This window comes from Sphaerodactylus townsendi, linkage group LG01 (assembly GCF_021028975.2).
Source record: "Sphaerodactylus townsendi isolate TG3544 linkage group LG01, MPM_Stown_v2.3, whole genome shotgun sequence".
NCBI classification, from domain to species: Eukaryota; Metazoa; Chordata; class Lepidosauria; order Squamata; family Sphaerodactylidae; genus Sphaerodactylus; species Sphaerodactylus townsendi.
Genome location: NC_059425.1, coordinates 30,325,076 through 30,343,287, shown reverse-complemented (window position 1 = coordinate 30,343,287; position 18,212 = coordinate 30,325,076). Strand labels below are relative to the sequence as shown.

Genomic DNA, 18,212 nt, shown 5'->3' with positions numbered 1-18,212 from the left:
GGATGCAAGGCCTCCCACTCGGAGTAGAAGCTAGAAGGTGCACACAGGAGAAACATGAAGAAGGAAGAGGAGGAGGAGGAGGAGGAGGAGGAGGAGGAGGAGGAGTTTTATATTCCACTTGTCTCAACCATAAGGAGCAGCTTACAAACTCCTTTCCCTTCCTCTCCCCACAACAGACACCTTGTGAGGTAGGTGGAGATGAGAGAGTTCCGAGAAAACGACTAGCCCAAGCTCACCTAGCAGGCTTCATGTGAAGGAGTGGGGAGTCAAACTTGGCTCTCCAGTTCTTACCCAGTTGGTCCACCATTCTTAACCACTACAGCACAGGTCAATTAACCCCCAGTGGGACATGGAGCTCTCCCAGGCTTACAGTTTGTTTCTAGACAGAGATCAGTTTCCCTGGAGTAAACTGGCTACTCTGGAGGGTGGAGTCAATAACATTATATCCAACTGAAATCCGTCTCTTCCCAAATCCGTCACACTCTCTGTTTATCCAATCCACAAGGTTGTTCTGAGGGTAAAACGGAGGCAGGAGAACAACTGAGCTGCTTGGAGGAAGGGCAGGATAGAAATGTATGAAGTAAATGAAATTCAGAAGGGAGAGCAAAATTGAAGCAAGGATGGGGAGGGGCGTTGAAAGAGGAATTCAAGACCCCCTTCAAACACAAATTGCACCATTAACGTCCTGATAACATCATTCAGTGATCGATGGAGGAGCCAAGACCCAATGAAGCTGAAGGCTGTGGAGGCCTCAAAACACAGCATATGGAAATCACGATACCTAGCATGGTCTTGAAAACGACGACAAAGGAAAAAAGGTGGATCCAAAATGTGAGACTTGGCTGAAAGCAATAGAAGAGTTTTGTAGCCCAAACAGACTGCTCGTAGAATAAGCTTTGGTGGATGACAGGCTATGTCCTTAGAGGTATGAACTGGGTTCTTCCAGCCCACAAAGGCCTTTGTTTTAAAAACTATCTCCCATGCATCAATAAATTTCAGAGAGAAAAGCCGCTCTACACAGCCAGTTTACAAAACAACTTTAGCAAATAATCTAACCATTTTAAACAACAAAGGCCACCTACCAAGTGAACAAATTATAGTTCCAAATGATCAAAGTCCCAAACAAGTATCCCTCTCAAACAGACCAACTACGCAGGCCTGTTGAACTGCTTCTGGAGTCCATTTGGCAAAGAGGGAGGAGCAACAGCAAATTCCCTTGCATTCAAGGTAGCAAGTGGGCCACCCACAGCAAAGACACTGCAAACAGAAAAGGGGGCTGGCATAGGAAGAGGTGGTCCCAGGCTGCTGGCCTAAAAGGTGAGTACAACATCTGCAACAGAACACAAGTTTCAGCCACAATACATCCGATTGATCTTCAATATACCACAAGCTTCCTTTTCCTTGTTTGGCTGCTGTGGATTAACACAGCTACCACCTTGGAACCAGAAGATCCACTAGAATTAGTGCATAAGTATTATAGTTAACATAACTGTAAATGGCTACCCAGAGCTGTACTTTGCAAGCATGCATGTTTCCATGATGGCACATGGGGTGGCGGACTTTTGAACTGGTCCTGCTTGCTGTCCCTGTTGGTGAACCATTATCAGGTGATGTTGTTTAACTTCACCAGGAACAATTTTTCAGCTGCCCATTTCCATTCATTAAACCAACTGGCAACCCTAGCCTCTCCTCAAGGGGATGAATTCATCTAATTTTAGGAGGAGATAAAGCTCACATCCAAATGTACTTTCAGAGCAAGCAGAAAGTTGGAAGCAGAGAATCTTTGCCTTGGAGGGCTATGTCAGCAGCTGCTGGGCCAGTGAACAGGGATAAGTGTGGGCTTGCCAACCTCCAGCTGGGGCCTGGAGATCCCCCAATGTTACAAGCGATCTCCAGGCTGCAGAGATTAGTTCCTGTGCAGAAAATGGCTGATTTGGAGGGTGGGGCTCTATGGCATTGTATCCCAATGAGATTTCTTCCCAAACCCTGCCCTTCCCACCACTCTACCACCAATTCTTCAACAATGTCTCAGCCATAGAACTGTAAATGGGTCACATGGTGGCCAAGGATGAGTGCCCATCTTTCTTTTGCTTAATTGTATCCCATTGTAGGAGGGGCAAGGATAGCATACTAGCCTTTTAAATCAAATGTAGAACCCATCCAAAAAGGATAGTGTTACTGAGAGGAGCTGGGGGAGGCATTTGGAAGGGTCAACTTTCTACACAATCCCACTGACTACAGTACATTATTCCAGAAACCAGAGTGAATCATCATACTCTTCTGTAAGTACAAAATCACAAAAAGAAGCAGGGGTGGAGAAAGCCCTAGAGCTGAGTAACCAGAAAAAAAGGCAATTTAGCCTTCAGAGAAACAACATATTAAAAATAATGTTTATCAAAACTTCAAAGAAGGCTGAATATGACATTGTCAAAGGCTTCCGATACGGCTTTCTTTGTTGCAGATAATTGCTCATGAAGGTGTGAAAGATGCAGATAATTGCTCATTAAGGTGTAACAGGATTTTTGCCAAATCTATAGCAGGCCCCTCCAAATTACCATTTTTGTTTTCTTGTTGTATGCTGTATGTTTTTTTTAAGTTTGTATTAAAAATTAAAGATGTTGCAGGTAGCTGCTGGTATTTTGGGGGCTATACTGAATAGCTGAGAACAGAGCTGATCTCACCCGTAAGCCAGTTTTAATTCCCAACATAACATCAGTTTCTCTAAGTTGCATCCTCGCCCCTTATAACCCTGAAGGAAGGAGAAGCAAGGGGGGGGGGGGAAGAGAGATTAAAATAGTCAGTGAGAAGTTGTTCAGAACACCTACTTGTGATCTCCCTTTGTCTTCTCTTTGCCTTTGCTAGGATGGGTGAGCAGAGCAGAACGAAAAGGAAAAAGCCCAGTAAAAAACAAAACAAAACACAAACGCACATGAGAGATAAGGTGACTGCTTTACTAGCTGATAACTAAATAAATGAAACATTTCAAGAAGTGAAAATTTCACTGGGATGCTTAGTCTCCTGCTTTGACTGCCAACATGCCAATAGTGCAATCCTATGTAGAGTTACATCCTTCAGTTGAAGCCAAAAGGTTTAGAAGGGTGTCGCTCTGCTTAGGATTGCACTACAAAATAAATAATAAATAATAAATAATAAATAATAAATAATAAATAATAAATAATAAATAATAAATAAATAAATAAATAAATAAATACATACATACATACATACATACATACATACATACATACATACATACATACATACATACATAAAAGACTCTTCAAGCAGCAAGAGTCATGGTGGACTCTGGGTCTGGTAACCTTCAAATGCCCCCACCTTGAAATTAAGATTGTCAGCCAACTGTTGGAGTTGACAGGAACTAGCAATGAATTCTGAAGCAGGTCACTAACTGCAGTGGTGGCCTTTGTGGAAAGTGGGCCTTTGAGCTTGACTTTTATGTATAGCAAATTGCTATGAGTCACTCCAGTTGCACATCGCACGGTATAAATACCCCTGGGTGCACTCCAGTGTGACCAAGTTTTAGAATCCACTCTGGGAAAGGAGTCTTTGGGACTGATGGCACTGCCAATGGGCTGCAAGAATCACTCAGAGTGACATAAGGTGCCCAAGGCCAAGTGGAATGACCGTGTAAATCCCATGGAGGCTCCATTAGTAGGGGTGATGCATTTCAAAAAATGCCATAGATATCAGTGTGAACATCTCTCAAACCATTTCCATCTCACTTGAAACCTGTTGCGTGTGTCTTAAGATCTACTACTCAAATTTTTTTTCTGAACTGGTTACCGGTGGCTCCTTTTTTTCATGCTTCCAATAATCTCTAAAGTTTCACTGCTTGAATTTCTGCTTCTCTCACAACTATCAAAGGCACAGGAAGCCAACTTGGTGGGAGAAGGGGGATGGAAAGCATCAGCGGTCCTGATTCTGGCACTTCCTCATTAAACTGTGTTAAGCAACACCATAGATTTGGATAGGTGAGGGGTGTCACCAACAATAACATTCACTGACTTGTCTCTGTTGATCCATGATTAATTCCTGGTATATTGCTGGAAAGGGTTTGGATTTTCTTAAGCAACCACCATCCCTATTCCCAGTCTTCATCCCAAACTCTCAAACTGTTCAGGTATGTTGTGAAGCTATATTATTGAATATTGAGGACTAGCAACTTGTTGGAAACTGAGCAGAAAAGAAGAGGCATGGTAAGCATCACAATACCTGAATGGCAAATGGAGGTGTTTTTTCTCTTTCCCCTTAGCCTTATCTCTAAAAGAACAAAATTCAGATGAATCAGAAACAACATTCAATTTCTACTTGGTTGCAGTATCAGAAATGCCCCAGATGAATTTCTCTATGCTTAAGGGGGACTAAAAAATCAGCTGCAGAAAATCTGTTTTCCTGCTCCTCAAATCATGCAATATCACTACTGAAAATCACAGCAAATGTACGTACATGCTGAAGGTAGAAAGAGTGGTTAGCCAACATAGCATTTTAATGCTCTCTTGGCTAGAAGAGATTTTTTAAAAACAAAACAAAACAGGATTGCACATTTAGGTTACTCAAATTCTCCCCTCCCTCCCCAAAACACACACAATAAAAACAGCTTCAACAACATGGACTTCTACGAGACACATACGTCATGCAAATTAAACTGATTGTATGTAATTTATCTGTCATTTTTGCTGCTTGGTATAATTTGTACTGTGCTTATTAATCAAAGAGAAAAGATGATTGATAAGCACCTGGCATTTTTTAAAAAATAAACAAATGATTACTTGGTTTGGTTTCTTCTCTCTGTCTCATTGTCACTTGAATGCAACACTACGTCCACCATAGCTAAAAAGTAGCTCCCCCATCTAACAATACATACTCTAAAATATTTTTGGCATGATCAGGGCAGATGGAAAGAGTTGATCATGCTGAGCTTATTAAGCCTTCATAAACTCTGGTGAGGAGCCTACATACCGTGTTTCCCCGAAAATAAGATGGGGTCTTATATTAATTTTTGTACCAAAAGATGCATTAGAGCTTATTTTTGGAAATACTGTACCTTCACAATTCATAAGGCGGGCTCTCAGCAGCCCTGTTGCTTCCCTGTGTGATGAAAGCTGCAGCCTCATTGGCAGGGAGCACCTTGCTGGATCACATCATCCTGATCTGTAACTACCAGTAGGGCTTATATTTTAAGCCTCCTCCAAAAATCCTGAAAAATCATGATAGGGCTTATTTTCAGGGTAGGTCTTATTTTCGAGGAAACACGGTATTCAGCAGCTGTGGTTTTGCTGTGAGTCTCCCCACCCTTCACCTGGGTAGCATGAAATGGAGAACCAGGAAGTGGGATAGTTCCTTCTTGCCACAGCTACTTTGGTTTTCAGAGCCACTCAGAGCTCCTTTGGACCTTAATGTTAAGACTTCCCTTGTTCAAAGGTGAGCAGAAAGCCTCACTGGCAACGAAGGCCAGCCTGAACTTGTGGACCCTTTGATTTGTAATATCACTTCTGAAAGCATTCAATCCTCCATGTCAAACCATGCTCAGAGCAACTGAGTGGACCAGAACATACCTGGAGTCTTCATGCTCATCGCTGTGAAATGGTGAAATGGGAGGAACTGAGTCATTATGACCAAGAGCACAATTTCCAACAGCCTACTTCCTTGCTGGTTCACAGAATCAGATGCTATGTCTTTTTGCTCATATATCACACGTGAAATTAGTTGCATTCTCTCCAGAAGCACCTACTGGAAAGGAAAGTTTCTCTAACCCCATCCAAATCAGCAGAGTAGGTCAAACTGACTTCCATAATCCCCACTGCAGTAAAGAAAGGTTGTGAAACACCCAAATTTGGTGGATTGGGTCCATAAGTGCTTTCAAATAGAATAGAATAGAATCTTTATTGGCCAAGTGTCATTGGACACACAAGGAATTTGTCTCCGGTGCATATGCTCTCAGTGTACATAAAAGAAAATACATTTGTCAAGAATCATAAGGTACAGCACTTAATGATTGTCATATAGGTCTAGCACAATGTCAGCACAATGATGGGAGGAACTTCTCCTGACCCACTCTTTCCTCCTCTTTACAGTTACAAAAACTGAGGTTTGTATGGAATTTGGTAGCCAATAAAGACTCACCAGATGTGAGAGGTGGGCATTCTCTCATATAAAGAAATACTAAAGGTATATAGTTCTGAGCTAGAAACCCTTGCTGCCAATTGTGTAGGGCATTGGCTTTATAAAGACACTAGGGGGCAGAAGTGTTGGCCCCTTTACTCCCCTCGTGTGGAACTCCCAGGACAACTAATTGTCCACTGTGGGAATCAAAGTGTTGGGCCAGATGCATCACTAATTTCATCCAGCTGGCCTTATTTCTCATGTCTGGCTGGAGCTTAATTTGTCCATGGAATGGATGGTGTACCTGCTTAGATACATTGGCATCTTTATTCTGGCTTCAAAAGTTCTAGTACTAAGCCTTGGCATTCAGGTTCTGGGCTTTGCTTGCATATGGGCACCCTGGGAAAGGCTAGAAAGAAAGAGCATGAAAAAAAATGGCTTTGAAGTTTCCCCCTGAATTTTAATACCTGGTAATGGATTTGTAACCGTCACGGGTCTTATTCTGGAGTCCTGACAGTTTGCTACGGTAGATAACAAAAGAAAGACAAAACCCATGAAATATATGAAGGGAAATTCAGCCGTGCTAATGAAAGCTTTCTGGCTGCAAAAATGCTCAAACATGGCAAGAGAAGGTCATACACATTTCCATTCGTGAACGGGATGCTGCTATTGCATTCTTAAGCCTTACTCTCTCTCCCTTTTACAGAGGACCCTTAACATGTATGGAGTTGTCTCACCCCAAAAGTCAGAAGTGAGAGAGAGAGAAATTTCCAAGCTCCCAAGAAAGAGATGGGGTGTATGAGGCTGTTTGCCAAATTGGGCCCCTGTTGTAGTAACCTAAGGGTAAATCTCCTGCAGAGAGCCAGAGACAGACCAAACTTTTGGGAATAGGGTTGAAACATTATGAAACTTACAGTGCAATCCTATGCAAAGTTACTCCAGTGCAATCCCACTGAAATAAATGATCTTAATTTTAATTGAAAAGCAGTCTTGGAAGATGCACTCATTTCATTCTTTTCCTCGCGGCAATTTTTCTACTCAGAATTGCCCTCCATCAAGCTGTTTTTCTACTTGTTGTATTTTTTAAAAAGGATGCAGAATCCAGAGACATTTTCTCCTACACTGGAAGGGTGATTTTCACCAGACAAACGGTAAAACAATCCCCCCCCCCATTGCTGCTCTTCTGCCTGAACAGGCTTATCTTTTGAAGGTTTTTTAAAGTCAAGGGACTGAGTAAGAATGGTTTAAACATTTAAGACAATGTTGGAACAGAATACTTGTGGACAAGAACTTATTAGCTTTGTACACGTGAGGTGTCTCACTTTAAGTGGCCTCTGTGTGTGGAATGCAACAACACAGCCGCACAACTCTGGCACGATCTTCGGGTCTCTGGGTGTGCGCAAAGTCTTATTGGTAAGTTCGTCTGGCTTGCCTGCATCACTTTAAATTAAAGTCTCTCTTGGCTCCCATAAGGGAGCATTATAGGCCAAACTCAGCACCATGGACAGTGTTCCCAAAAGAGAACAGAAAACCAATTGCGGTATTAGTGCAATGTGAGGCAGGCACAGCGCAATTGTGCAAGTGAAAAGGGAGCATTAATAATGCACCCAGGCCAGATTGTATTCAGCTACAGAGCTACATCCCGCACATGAATTTTTAAGAGTAAACAGTGATCAAGTAACATTTCTCAGCGTTTGCTGTCTCCCTGCCGGGGAATACAAAGCAAGTTGGCCTGTTCAGGCCGTGCCTTAAGCAGTGAACAAGAGGTCACAGGCTCGCAAGCATCATCGAGGCTTGGCATAAATATTGAAGGGATGCAGGCATCAGTGGCAGACTGGCTGTCCCAGCCCTATAAAAATGCAGAAACAGTCCACTGGAGAAGGACCCCACAGCAGGCTCATTCAGATGAACGGAAGCTTGAGGGAGTATTTCTTGGAACAGCATTCAATGAAAATAACACCCGAGGGCCTATTTAAATATGACTGTAAAGTAGTAAAACTCTTTTTGCCCTGACCTGGATGGTCAGGCTAGTCTGACTTCATCAGCTCTCAGAAACTAAGCAGGGTCAGTTCTGGCTAGTACGTGGATGAGAGACCACCAAGGACATCCAGGGTTGCTAGGCAGAGACAGGCAATGACAAACCACTTCTCTTGCCTTGAAACCCCTGCTGGGTTGCTATAAGTCAGCACTCGTGACTTGACAGCACTTCACACACAAAACACTTTCTGCCACTGAAAGGACACTGAGGATAAATCCTGGGTTCAAATCCCAACTCAGTCATGAAGCTGATTAGGTGATCTTGGGTCAGTCTCGTTGTCTGGCTGTCTGTCTCTTTCAGCTTACCCTATCTCAAAGTGTTGTTGTGTAGATAAAACAGAATGGGAAGAACTCATTGGAGGAAGGATGGGATGAAAATGTGACGCAGACATATGTACATATCACATGCATTGCCCCCAGTGTAGTTATTTACCCTATCCTTTTCTCTTCAAATGGCTACCAACATTGTTCTCTCCTCCTCCGTTTTGTTATCACAACAACCCTGTAGAGAAGCTAGGCTGAGAAAGGGGTGCTGGTCCAAAGCCACCCAGCAAGCATTCCTGGCAGAGTAGGGATTTGAACCCAAGTCTCCCAGATCCCAGTAAGACACTCTGATAACTATACCATATTGGATTTGTTGTTCACATTTTAAAATTTAAAGTCTAAGGCTCATTCCGCACATGCAGAATAATGCACTTTCAAACTGCTTTCAGTGCTCTTTGAAGTTGTGCGGAATAGCAAAATCCACTTGCAAACAGTTGTGAAAGTGGTTTGAAAATGCATTATTTTGCGTGTGCGGAAGGGGCCTAAGACATCTTCAGATAATGGAAGTCCATGGTGTGAATTGGCTATACTCAGTGAAGGCCAGTTTTAGTAACTGGAATTCTTTCCTTCTTCTTCCAAGGGGAGGGGGGGCTTGCATACGAAAAAAATGCATATATATTGTATATATAGGACATTTATATATTTTGTGTATATTGTATATATAGGACATTTATGACTTTTTGTGATGGCTGTGGATTAAACAGGGCTTACTTCAGCATGTTCGCCGGCTTAACAAGTTCAAATCGAAAGAGAGTTACTCCAGCCTAAGGCCCTTAATTCCAGTAACTCTGGAGTAATTCTGCATAGGATTGCACTATTCACATTCTTTATCTCTGCTACATATTTTCATAGCATTGTGCTATTTCCAGTCTCCCATTTTCCCAGCCTCTGGGCATAGTTATTAAAATTTTAATTTATTTTCATTGTAGCTACAAGCATGACAAACCAGCTTCCTGCAAGCAAAAGAAACACACCCTAATTGCACCAAAATAGGGGAAGGCAAAAATATGAGCTGAAAAATTGGCAAGGTTTAGGAATGTGTTGAAAAACGTCATCCTTTGGTGTGGAACTACCTTGCATCATCTAAGTATTTTTGTTTAAACCAGCAATTCTCTTTTGGTATGGTGGCCAACATGTCCAAGTGTACTTCTTAGGGTGACCTATCCATGAGTAACCCAAGGTTTTTTGGTACCCTTGGCAAACTGTAACCTTGGCACCCATCTAGTTCAGCATTCCATTTTCTTCAGTGGCTAACTGGATGTTTTTGAGAAACCAACAAACGACAAAGGGCATAGTTGCTCCCACTATTAACCCCAAGCAAGTGGCATTCTCACACACACAGCCTTGGCATGTGTAGGTTACAATCCAGCCTTTGACCACCCTCTTCTTCCTTTAATTCTTTCTAAGATTCTAAGAAACACTCTAGTAACACCTTTTATCTGATCAGCCTGTATATGCAGTAAAGGAAAAAATCCAACTAATGTGTGACACGGAAGATACTATTTCCAGGGCCAGATCTTGGTTTTCAAAATACAAAAGAGAGCAATGGAAAGGGCATGGATGACCATTGGAGAGAGCTGGTCCGCAACCCACTTTCAGAGGCTTCATGGCCCAGTTTTGGGTCCTGATCCACAGGTTGGGAAACACTGGCTTAAACCACGAGCCACATGAAGAAGAATAAATGTTAAGTAGATTCAGAACTCTGAAAAGTGGATTCAAAAAGTCCCAATTTTGTCACAGACTTGCTACATAGCCAGGGTGCTTTTGTGACTATTACTTCCCAAACTGTAAAATGGGAAAATCAACAAAATGTTATAGCTATTTATATACTGGAGTGACCACCCTATACAGTTATTTCTGCAAAGATGCAAGGTTCTTTGTATTGGACTGAATTGGTTGAGGGGAACAAGTGTTAATTATCTTTCCTAAGATCCTTTCTATGTTTGTTCATGCTCCACAACACGCTATATTTACCATTCATAGTCTTCTCCATCTTCTCCCAAACTGGTCCATTAGCATATGCAAACACAGAAATGCAGTTAAAACACATATTGATGGCATGGTTGGCTCTTAATCAATATGAAAGAAATGTCCATTGTATGTCAGTTCAGGTGTGAACTTTGCTCTCCGCAGATTATTTGTGTAACAACCTGGGGGAAAGGGGAGTGAGTGACTAGCCCCAGAGAAATTACGTCAAAACCATGTTTGTATTTTAGTCCTCCTAGATCACAGAGGTTGGAACAGAATGGCCCTGTTGGCTGTTTGGCCATGCTTGGGCAGCTTCCAAGATGCAGTGAGGGAATTACCCTGAGATACAAGTAGGATGCAGGTTTGATCAAAAAGATCAGCCCACCTGCTTGTGATGTGAATGGATTTATAGCATTATAGGGCTGTAGCAACTGCCATTTCCCCCCAAAATGCCCACAAAAAGCCCTCCAGTGGCACAGCAAGGAAAATGGTGGCTGCAAAACACTGATAGAAAAATGGTACCAAAGTGGGCAGCACCTTTGAAAATGCTCCGCTTCCTTTCCAGTCTGGGCTTTTCCAAAAGACAATAGCAAAGCAGGATTGGGAAAGAGCAAGGGTAGGGCAACTGGAGCACCAAGAGAGCATCATATTGTGTGGTTGCTCCTCCCAAAACAAGACAAAAACAGTCCAGTATGCATGTTGGATGCCAGTGTGGACACAAATCTCCATGTGGAAGTAGACTTGGATGGCACCCACTTGGTCACATCCTTGAATTAATCTGGTTATTCACAGGCAAATACAGATCCAAATTCAGGCATGCAAATTAACATGCAGGCACTCTACAATCACATGGTCAGGGCTAACCTACACTTTTACAAGATTTACAATATACTCCTGTTGCAATATACTACAATCTGTTGCAATATACCACTTGCAATATACCACAATCCCACCTATTATCTCCCCATTATAAATTGCACCTTTCACATTCCCGCAGCTGGCTCCTTCTTCAGTTACTGGGTGGCATCCCAGAATTCAAGACCTGGGCATGCCACCAATCATCCAGTCTGGCCTTCAGAAGCAAAATCAACGATGCCAATCTAGCAGATGTATGCCAGCTGGCATCGCAGGAGGATTAAGGATTCTTTGCTGCCTGTGAAAACCTTGATTTAAAAAATTGCAGAAAGCTATGCTCTTTTCAGGATAAAGATGACAGAAGATGTATGGGTTCATCCGCCATTTCCTGGACTGTCTTTGTTCTAGAATGCTCTGCTTGGGTCCCAGAGCCCTGGGGACAGAACTAGGTAGGCACTAGGACCCAAGTGGAACATTCCAGAACAGAAAATGGTGAATGAATCTTCTGTCATCTTTATCCTGAAAAGGATATAGTACAATGTAGAAGGAAATAATTGAGCAATAATAATAATATACTAAAAGATGCGATAGGGACACAGTCCCTAATCAGCAGATTGTCAATAAATGGCATTATCATTTGAGGTAACTATAGATTTTTGCCTCATCTGTGTGGATGTTCCCATTGCTCTTGTCTGCTTATGAATTTTGAATTCTGGGACTGTCCCTGATATCCTTCCTGAAATGCTGTGCTTGCCCAGCCTGCCAAACTAACTGGGAACATAAATGAACGGACCAGCCATGCTGATAAAACACAGAAATCCTCTTCACGAGCAAGCTGGTGATTTTCCTGGGCCCTGCCGTGCTATTTACTGATTATTATTTTTGTTCCAGGGTTGGTTGGTTTTCCTCCCGGTGGGAGAGAAAATTAGCTAATGAGACCTCTTTTCGAAATATGTTGGAAACACCGACAGCGAATGATTCTTTCATGAAGCCTGTGGGAGCTGCAAAACCTCCCTGGAATCCCTGGATCATGATCTCTGTGCTCTCTTCCTGGACAAAGTCACAACCAAGCTAGCAGGGCTGAATGCGGAGGAAAACAAATACTGCCATGTTCTACTGTTCCGGATAAAAGAGAAGAGTTGGTTTTTATACCCCGCTTTTCTGTACCAAAAGGTGTCTCAAAGCATCTTACAATCAACTCCCCCCTCCCCCCCCCCACAACAGGCACTTTGTGAGGTAGGTGGGGTTGAGAGTTCTGAGAGAACTGTCACTAGCCCAAGGTCACCCAGCAGGCTGCATGTGTAGGAGTGGGGAATACAATCTGTTTCTTTACATTAGAGTCTGCTGCTCATGTGGAGGAGCTGGGAATCAAACCCAGTTCTACACCATGTTGGCTCCTTAGCCTTTTATTGTATTTGGGGTGCTGCATGTACATCTTCACAATGCTTATGAAATAGGTGGCAATTATTGCCTCTGCATTGCAGGAGAAGATATTGTAGCTCACATGCTCTAGGTTGCCTAAGGCCAGTTAGTCAGTTCCAAGGAAGAGGGCAGGATTTCAATAGGAGATGTGCTGGTTCGTGGGTCAATTTCAAGCCAAACAGAATTCCACAACCCTTTCCTCCACACAAAACAGCCAGGAGTAAGGTTGCATCTGAGTGAGGAAGGCAGGATTCCATCACTCTCTATCACAGTTAAAAAAGGAAGGTGGGAAGGGAAATTTTGAGCTGAAAACAGGAGAAAAAGAGTCAAGGAGCTTCTCCACATTCACACACCTGCTGCACTGTGCTACAGCAGTTCTCCAAATAACCCCTGAAACTGTGGCCTGGTCCGGAAGAGTTATTTATGCTGCATTACCACCATTTCCTTCAGAAATGCTTCTCTGGGGTGCAAAGCTGAACGAGGTTCTGTGCTCCTGCAGTGACCTTCAGGTCCTCACCACCAACTCAGAGGTGGGATCCAACCAGGTCTCCCCACTTCTCTAGAAGTGGTTACTAATTTTTTCTGAGTGCCGAGAAGGGGTTACTAAAGCCACCTCCCTGTCCAACAGGGACTGGAGGTGCGTGTGTGTGGCGGCGCCACTGTTTGAATCCCACCACCATCGGAACCTGTTATTAAAATTTTTTGATCCCACCACTGCACCAACTGCTTTAGCTCATGTCCAGCAGCTATTTGGCATTAACCTCTTCTGACAGGGAAATTCTCTTTGAATGTTGTGAGCTGCTTGACTAGCAGAGCAAGCCCAAGTAACCCTAATCAGAACTAAGGCCCCTTCCGCACATGCAGAATAATATACTTTCAATCCACTTTCACAATTGTTTGCTAGTGGATTTTGCTACTCTGCACAGTAAAATCTATTTGCAAAGTGCACTAAAAGTGAATTGAATGTGCATTATTCTGCCTGTGCGGAAGGGGCCTCTGCCCCAATGTGGCTCAATAGGGCTGACTCCCAGGCTGCACCCCCCTGCTTAGGCAATGGGCTTATTTGGACCCGCCCGCGCAGGCAGATGAACTTGAGTTGGTTTCAGGACACCGTGTGGGAGTCTCCACCCTGGCGACAACAGAGTAGATCAAAAAGAAAACAAGAATGCCATGATTTGACAATTGAGATTCAGCAACGATGGCACAAACCAGCTGAGGTCGTCTCAGGAGTAATCAGCACCCTGGGCCCCATTCCAAAACACTAGGGCTGCACTTGAAACATCTTCAAATCCACAAAATCAACATCTTCAAAAGGCAGCCCTGCTGGGATCTGCATGAATACTACATCAATACATTACAATGTTCTAGGCCTTGAGGAAAGGCCGGAATTGTAATAAAAGGCCAACAACCACTAAGAACTGGCAGCAAGAAGAAGAAAGGAGAAAGGAGAAGGAGGAGATGGAGAAGGAGAAGGAGAAGGAGGAGAAGGAGAAGGAGAAGGAGGAGAAGGAGAAGGAGAAGGAGAAGGAGAAGGAGAAGGAGAAGGAGAAGGAGGAGGAGGAGGAGGAGAAGAAGAAGAAGAAGAAGAAGAAGAAGAAGAAGAAGAAGAAGAAGAAGAAGAAGAAGAAGAAGAAGAAGAAGAAGAAGAAGAAGAAGAAGAAGAAGAAGAAGAAGAAGAAGAAGAAGAAGAAGAAGAAGAAGAAGAAGAAGAAGAAGAAGAAGACTGGCCTTTTAACTGACAGGGAAATTTCCCAGAGGGGCACTGCCCTGAAGAACGGCTGGCAGCCAAGAGAAGGCATAAGCAAGTTCCAGAGCCTCAGGGTCACGTGGCTTAAACATTTCATCAGGAATGGTAATTTTCTGACTCTGCTGCCAGTTTTCAGGAGGGAGCAATGGGTGAGCTAACACCAGCTGCTGAGCTGAGCGACTCCTGCAGCGCTGTCTTCTGGCAACCCAGGGGTCCCTCAGCTTGGCTGGTTCCATTTTCACTTCTCAGTCTGCTCCTGATAAAAATGTAGTAGACATCAGGACCAGACGCCTTAAAGAGTCTCTCCAGATGCTTCAATGATATTCAGTGAAGTGTTAGGATTGCCAACCAACTGGAAAAAAATGCCTTGCTCCTTTAACAGAGACTTAAATTGATATTTTTTACCAGGTGAAGAGAGAAGACAGCATGGTGTAGCCTGGGAAGCGAAGCAAGATTGGTACTTGGAAGGGAGGCCACCAAGGAAGACTCTGCAGAGGAATGCTTTAGCAAACTACTTCTGCTTCTTACTTGCCTCAAAAGCCCCTTGCTGGGGTTGCCAGAAGTCAGCTATGACTTCATGGCAGATTACACAAACACATATTTACTAGGTGATGTTACTTACCTTTATGCCATGAAAAGCTTTACATGCCCATTTGCACACATTAAGCCTCTGTTAAAGGGGCAGAATATATATATATATTTTCTCCAGGTTGCTGGAAATCCAAAGGCAACTTCATATATTTTCATAGGGCTTTCTTTAAGGGGGAGGTGCACTCAGGTGCACTCTAATCTGGAGAACCGGGTTTGATTCCCTGCTCTGCCACTTGAGCTGTGGAGGCTTATCTGGTGAACCAGATTAGCTTGTGCATTCCAACACATGCCAGCTGGGTGGCCTTGGGCTGGTCACAGTTCTTCAGAGCTCTCTCAGCCCCACACACCTCACAGGGTGTTTGTTGGAGCGTAGGGGAAAGGGAAAGGAGGTTGTAAGCCCCTTTGAGTCTCCTTACAGGAGAGAAAGGGGGGGGGGGTATAAATCCAAACTCTTCTTCTTCTTTAATACCTGTTTTTAACTTGCTATTTGATTGATATTATATTTTCCGTTATTGTATTACATGTTATATAGTGTTCTGTGATGGGTATTTTATGGTGCACAAGGCTTGGACTACACAGTATGAACTACAACAGAGGCATAGTAAAAAACCGAAGCAAAGAAACAACAAATACTATACCCAGCCTGCTTAAGGCTGTGCACCTTAAGCAACCTGGGTAAGATAACTTTACAGGGGCCTTTTTCATTGCCATGGCAACCACTACATCCAGGAGTGCAGCCCAATCATTCAGGAGCACAATAGGATTCTTAGCCTTGGTCTTGTTCTGTTTGCTGACAGCCAACAGGGAGGAACACCTTCATTCTGCTGTGTACAGCTGTGGTGGGAAGGCATCCAAGACTGTGCAGGATGAGGAGCTGCAGAAGGGTACTAACAAGCATGGGGCACAATCCTGGACACAGGTGTGTAGCTGTTTCTGGAGCACCTTCAAAAGGTTGTCTGAATCTGGACTGGGGCAGAGGGAGCAGGCTGTGGCTTACAGCTAGAGTGTCAACATGGCACGTGGAAGGTCCCAGCTGCTTCTGCTCCCAACATTTCTTGTTGAATGATCTCAGATCACAGTTCTTGGAATAGGACCTTCCTCTGCTACTGACCTTTCTTGGACAACCTCTGTCAGTCACTGCAGAAAATATGGATTCTGAAGAGCTTAACTGCACAAAACTTTGTTCCACCCATGGGTCTGGCCTGATCCTATCAGAAAGACATGCTAGAAGCTCCTGGTTGAAACTTAGGTTCATAGGCTCTTAGAGGTTGATGCAGATTGGGACCTTGGCACACGGGCAAGGTAGAATTTAGCTTCCCCTCCTTGACATTTTCTCAGCCAGGGCTATTATAATTCCATCGGTGTCCATCAGTTCCCCCAAACGGGCAAATAGGGTTGTTTCAAGTTGAGAAAACATTGCATTGGGAAGGACTAAAGTCCCTGTTCTTGCATGCTGTGGTTACAAACCAAACTGATGTCCACAAACTTGAAAATCTGTGTTTCAACAGGGAACTCCCAACATATGTCTGCCTTGATGGCACCCAGGATGGACCCGGCCACAGGATATCATACTGTTTTGCCTTCAGCTAAATGTACCAGTGGTCTAAAGTGCCAGCGTGGAGTAGTGGTGAAGAGCAGCAGACTCTATGCTGGAAAACCAGGTTTGATTCCCCACTCCTCACATGAGCGGTGAGCTCTTATCTGAGGAACTGGTGGATTTGTTTCCCCATGTTTACACATGAAGCCTGATGGGTGGACTTGGGCAAGTCAGAGTTCTCTCAGAACTCTCTCAGCTCCATCTACCTCGTAAGGCGTCTGTGCAGGGGAAAGAAAGGGAAAGGAGCTTATAAGCTGCCTTAAGTCTCTTTACAGGAGAGAAGGCGGGGAATAAATCATCCAAACTCCACCTCCTCTTCTTCTACTGTAAGGCAGCATTGCATGTTCATGAATATTCAAATATTAGGGTGGTTAGATGAAAAGGAAGACAAGGATCCTGCTAAAGAAAGAAATCTTCTGTGTGATAGTGGCAGATTTCCTCTTGGAAATTATCAAAAGCCAGCAGCAATTTTTTACTTAACATTTTATTCTTTGCTCTGTGTATCCATGTTTTTTACCAGTTTTATCTTGCCGCATTTATTTTATTGTTTACTATGCCAATAGAGGCTTGACTGATTAATTGCAAAGAAAGAAATGTAGCTGTTGCAGCATAAAACTGAAACCCTTGTGGCACCTTCAAAGATGTATTGTGGCACAAATTTTTATGGGATAGAAGCCACGCTTATGCATCTCATAAAATGGTCCTTTACACCCCAAAAGCTGCCACAATAAATCTATTAGTCTTTAAGGCAACTCTGGCTTGTATTTGTGTGTGTGTAAGGAATTCAAACTGATGCCCTTATCTCACCCATGAGTAAGGTACACTTTACTCCACTGAGTAAAGTGTACCTTACTCATGGGTGAGATAAATGCAAATGAAGACTTGCTTTAATAACTAAAAATCTTTCTCCTCGTAATAGGACCAACAGAAAAAAGAGGGGTGGAGGACAATCCTTCTGGAACTCAGGAGGAATGTATGAAACTTGGAAGCAAATACCCCCAGAGAAGGTCACAAAGGGGTTTCAGAACTTTTATCTTTACAACTGAACTTTTGGAGCATTTACACTTTCATTTTGGACTACTCCAGTAATGGATACATAATGCAGGCAGCAGTCTTATTAGACTCATAGGAGACTGCCAACATTTAGACACTACAAGATGCCACGTTCTGAACATAAATCAGGTGTTTGCATAGCTCCTCATTTGATCCACAGCGGCAAGGAAGCATTGCCTTCAGGTGACTTGGCAGGAAAAGAATTGGTTTTTAGACCCCGCTTTTCTCTACCATTGGGAGTCTAAAAGCAGCTTACAACCACCTTCCATTCTGCCTTCACAGAATTCTGTGAATTGGTTTTTAGACCCCGCTTTTCTCTACCATTGGGAAGTCTAAAAGCAGCTTACAACCACCTTCCATTCTGCCTTTTTGCCCCTTTTCATAAAAATACAGAGAGAAACACAGTGCTACGCTATTCTTCCCACCATCCTAAGCATTTGCGGGATAATCTTCCATATAGCCAATTGGTTAGGGCTAAAAGAAATTCCACAGACC

At 43.4% G+C, this 18,212-nt stretch overlaps 1 protein-coding gene across 10 annotated transcripts in view; it reads right to left on the bottom strand.

The window, feature by feature from the left end:
- OTOF (otoferlin) overlaps positions 1-18,212 on the bottom strand; it is a 184,287-nt gene that overhangs the window by 75,567 nt on the left and 90,508 nt on the right. For 7 of the 10 annotated variants that reach the window (XM_048516644.1, XM_048516639.1, XM_048516670.1 and 4 more), the window contains exons 7-11: positions 10,459-10,488; positions 6,591-6,644; positions 5,577-5,597; positions 4,234-4,281; positions 2,826-2,858 (exon numbers count right to left, since the gene is read on the bottom strand). The exons of the other annotated variants lie outside the window; for them this stretch is intronic. In XM_048516644.1, coding sequence (XP_048372601.1) covers positions 2,826-2,858; positions 4,234-4,281; positions 5,577-5,597; positions 6,591-6,644; positions 10,459-10,488 — 186 coding nt within the window. The remainder of the gene's footprint in view (positions 1-2,825; positions 2,859-4,233; positions 4,282-5,576; positions 5,598-6,590; positions 6,645-10,458; positions 10,489-18,212) is intronic. 10 annotated transcript variants of the gene reach the window in all.